This window comes from Meleagris gallopavo, chromosome 1, assembly GCF_905368555.1.
Source record: "Meleagris gallopavo chromosome 1, MGAL_WU_HG_1.1, whole genome shotgun sequence".
NCBI classification, from domain to species: domain Eukaryota; kingdom Metazoa; phylum Chordata; class Aves; order Galliformes; family Phasianidae; genus Meleagris; species Meleagris gallopavo.
In genome coordinates, this window is record NC_139404.1 from 193,458,724 (window position 1) to 193,461,517 (window position 2,794).

Sequence of the window (2,794 nt, forward strand, 5' to 3'; positions counted from 1 at the left end):
GCTCCACCGTGCCACTGCTGCAGGGACACAGGGACAGCAGCCCAGGCACAGAGCTGCAGGGGCACGGCTCACCTCACCCCCAGCCTGGATGGCCTCCACTGGGAGTTCTGTACAGAGCCTATGGGACCCAGACAGCAGAGCAGCACCCCAGAACCGAGCTGCCCCAGCTCTGGTGCTGCCTTCCTGCTGATGCTGCAGAGGAGATGGTGGGGATGTTCTCCAGTCACCTTCTGGCTCAGAGCTGCCCCTACCAATCCCCAACTCAGCACTGCACAGTGTGACTGGGGCAGAACTGCAGGTTGAGCTGCCCCACAGCCCGGGGCACACACGCACGCCTCAATCCCGCAGGAGACCCAGGTCCCCACATGCCCCCAGGTCCCACCAGGACCGGAACGCAGCACTGCAACACACACGGCACCGACGTGCTGATGCTCGGGGTTTAATGAGAGAAAGAAGAGGAGAACACAAGCTGTGGCCATGAGGCACAGCCTGGCTCAGACACACGCGCTGAGCAGCACAGTTGTGCACGCCGCCGGCCCTTGGGCGCACGTCTCTACCCATCCCCACACTTGGTTTCTGCTGCTGCCCTGCCCCTGCACACCCCCACAGCTTCACAGAGCTCTAAGCTGCTCAAGCTTCCCATCTCCCCACCCCCCAACCCCATCTCCCCACCTCCCCACACCCTCACCTCCCCACAAACAGAGATGTTCCCTTCACCTCCACGCTCCCCGTCCCCTTACAGAGCTGCTGGGATGGGGTCACCCTCTCTGTGCCCGGATCCCCACCAGCTGCAGTTGGAGCAGCCCAGGGAGTGCAGAGCCGGCCCAGGGCTGAGCCCCAACCCCACCTCCAGGTGGCCCTGACCCCACTGCCCACACGGACGCTTTAGAAGCTCACAGTTGTGTTTACTCTTCTTCCCCTTAGAGCGGAGATGGATTTGGGTTCTGCCATTGACAATGGAGAAGTTGGTGACCTCAAAGACTTCAAAGGGTGGGATGAGGACTTCATCCTCAGCGGGGTAGAAGGAGAACTGCTTGATGGGGGCACCATAGCAGGTCTTAATCACAAAGAAGGTGGCCTGGCCAAACTTCACTGCAACCTCCTTCCTTAGGGAGGTGGAGGTGAACTGGCCAAAGCGCACAGCCATCCCTCTTTGGGCTGTGAAGCGGATGCCCCCAACACCGCGGTAGACGTTGTAGCAGTAGGGCTGGGATACCCGCAGAGCCTGCAGCGCCTGGGTCAGGAGAAAGTGCAGCGTCTTGAAGTGGAAGTAAAGGCAGTAGTACTGGTGGGAACGTCCGCCCCGACGTGTAGCTGCATTCAGCTGCTGGTATAGCTTGCCTGCAGCAGTGTATGCCAGCACGGCGATGGCCTGCTCCCGTCTTAGCTGTGGGGGGTGAGAGAGGTGGCCCCAGCTCTTCTGCCATACTGCAGCTGCCTTCCTCCAGCCATTAGCGTAGACATAGTTCTGGGTGAACTCAGTATAGTTCACCTTCTGTAGCTCACCCCACATCATGTGCCCACAGCCTTCGTATTGGTCATCAAAAGAGTTAGGGGCCATGTCCATCGGCACCGTGATGGGGTCGAGGTCTCCTTCACGCAGGGCGCTGCTGGAGCCCGACGTGCTGAGCAAGGTGCCGGCCAGCAGCACCCAGCACAGGGCGAGGAGCTCCATGAGTGGGAGCTGGCTGCGGGGAGCGGCCGCAGGGGCTGCAGGGAGAAGCGGAGCAGATGCATCGGGGTGACCTCAGGACCCACCCGGACCCACCCTGACACCGCAGGGAAGCACCCCCAGCCCGCGTCCCCATCCAGGGCCACCGGGCTCTTCCCCACCCTGCTGCCCCCGGCCTCCGGCCCACGGCTGGCGTTCCCTGCTGCAGAGAAGAAGGTTCCCCAGCGCAGCCCCAGCAGCCGCTGTGCTGCGGCGTCTGTGCCGGGAGCAGCCCTGGAGCTGCAGCACGCTCTTACCTTGGCTCTGCTTCAGGCAGGACCCACGGCGTGATGCTGCTGCACTGCAGGACACCCGGAGCTGGGTCCGACTTTATAGAGCAGCCCCAGCCTGTGTGCCCTGCCTAAGTCACGTGCGATCACCCCAAAACTGATCATCTGTGGCCAAGTGTTTTTGTGGCTTCCCCCAGGAAATGTCCATGTTTAGCCATCCCCCTGGCCTTGGTGCACATGTGGTTCCCTGTCCCACGGGCATTGAGATGAGCCAAAGGGCCAAAAGGCCAAAGGGATGTCCTGGAGCACAGGGCACTGTGCTGAACTGTGAGGTGGGGAGTTGGCCCTGGGGGTGCTGCTGCTACAAGGGACGGGCAGCAGTCAGAACTACCCAGCAATTGCCTTGGGCATCCTTTTCTGTGTTTTCTTCCTCTCTTCCTCTCTATCTCTCTCATCAAACCGTCCCTCTCTCAACCGACAAGTTCTTACAACCTTATCTGTGTCAGTGCTCCTGGTGGGGCAATGAGCAAACGGCCAGCGGTGCAGAGCTGCTGCAGGGTAAAAGCACAGCAGTGCTACTGCTGCTGTGGTTCCAGAGGGTTCCAGCGGGCTGAGATAACGGCAGATCTGACTGGAGACTGTGAGAAGAAAGGAATTTCTTTACACTGTGTTATCGCCGTTATTATCACGTAATGTCATTAATTCCTTTGATCACCAGCTGCACGAAGCTCAGCAGGAGCAGTGCCGGGTTCTGCACCTGGGACGGGGCTCTGAGTTCAGCTCTGGAGAGGGACGTTAAAGGTAACAAGAAGGGGTTCTAGAGGTACATAGGCAGGAGGAGACAGGCCAAGGA

General features: G+C 60.2%; 1 protein-coding gene across 1 annotated transcript; it reads right to left on the reverse strand.

Annotated features, from left to right (window-relative positions):
• Positions 1-694: 694 nt before the first annotated feature.
• On the reverse strand, positions 695-2,395 carry LOC104909430 (NAD(P)(+)--arginine ADP-ribosyltransferase 2-like). Its single transcript, XM_085216664.1, has 2 exons — positions 1,969-2,395; positions 695-1,710 (listed from the first exon to the last, which is right to left on the reverse strand). Exon 2 carries the CDS (start codon positions 1,673-1,675, stop codon positions 737-739), a length of 939 nt encoding a protein of 312 aa, XP_085072790.1. The 5' UTR covers positions 1,676-1,710; positions 1,969-2,395; the 3' UTR covers positions 695-736.
• Between the last annotated feature and the right edge of the window lie 399 nt (positions 2,396-2,794).

What these genes read in the sequence shown, in the direction of transcription:
- LOC104909430 (XM_085216664.1), bottom strand. Translation starts at nt 1,675, where the DNA reads ATGGAGCTCCTCGCCCTGTGCTGGGTGCTGCTGGCCGGCACCTTGCTC.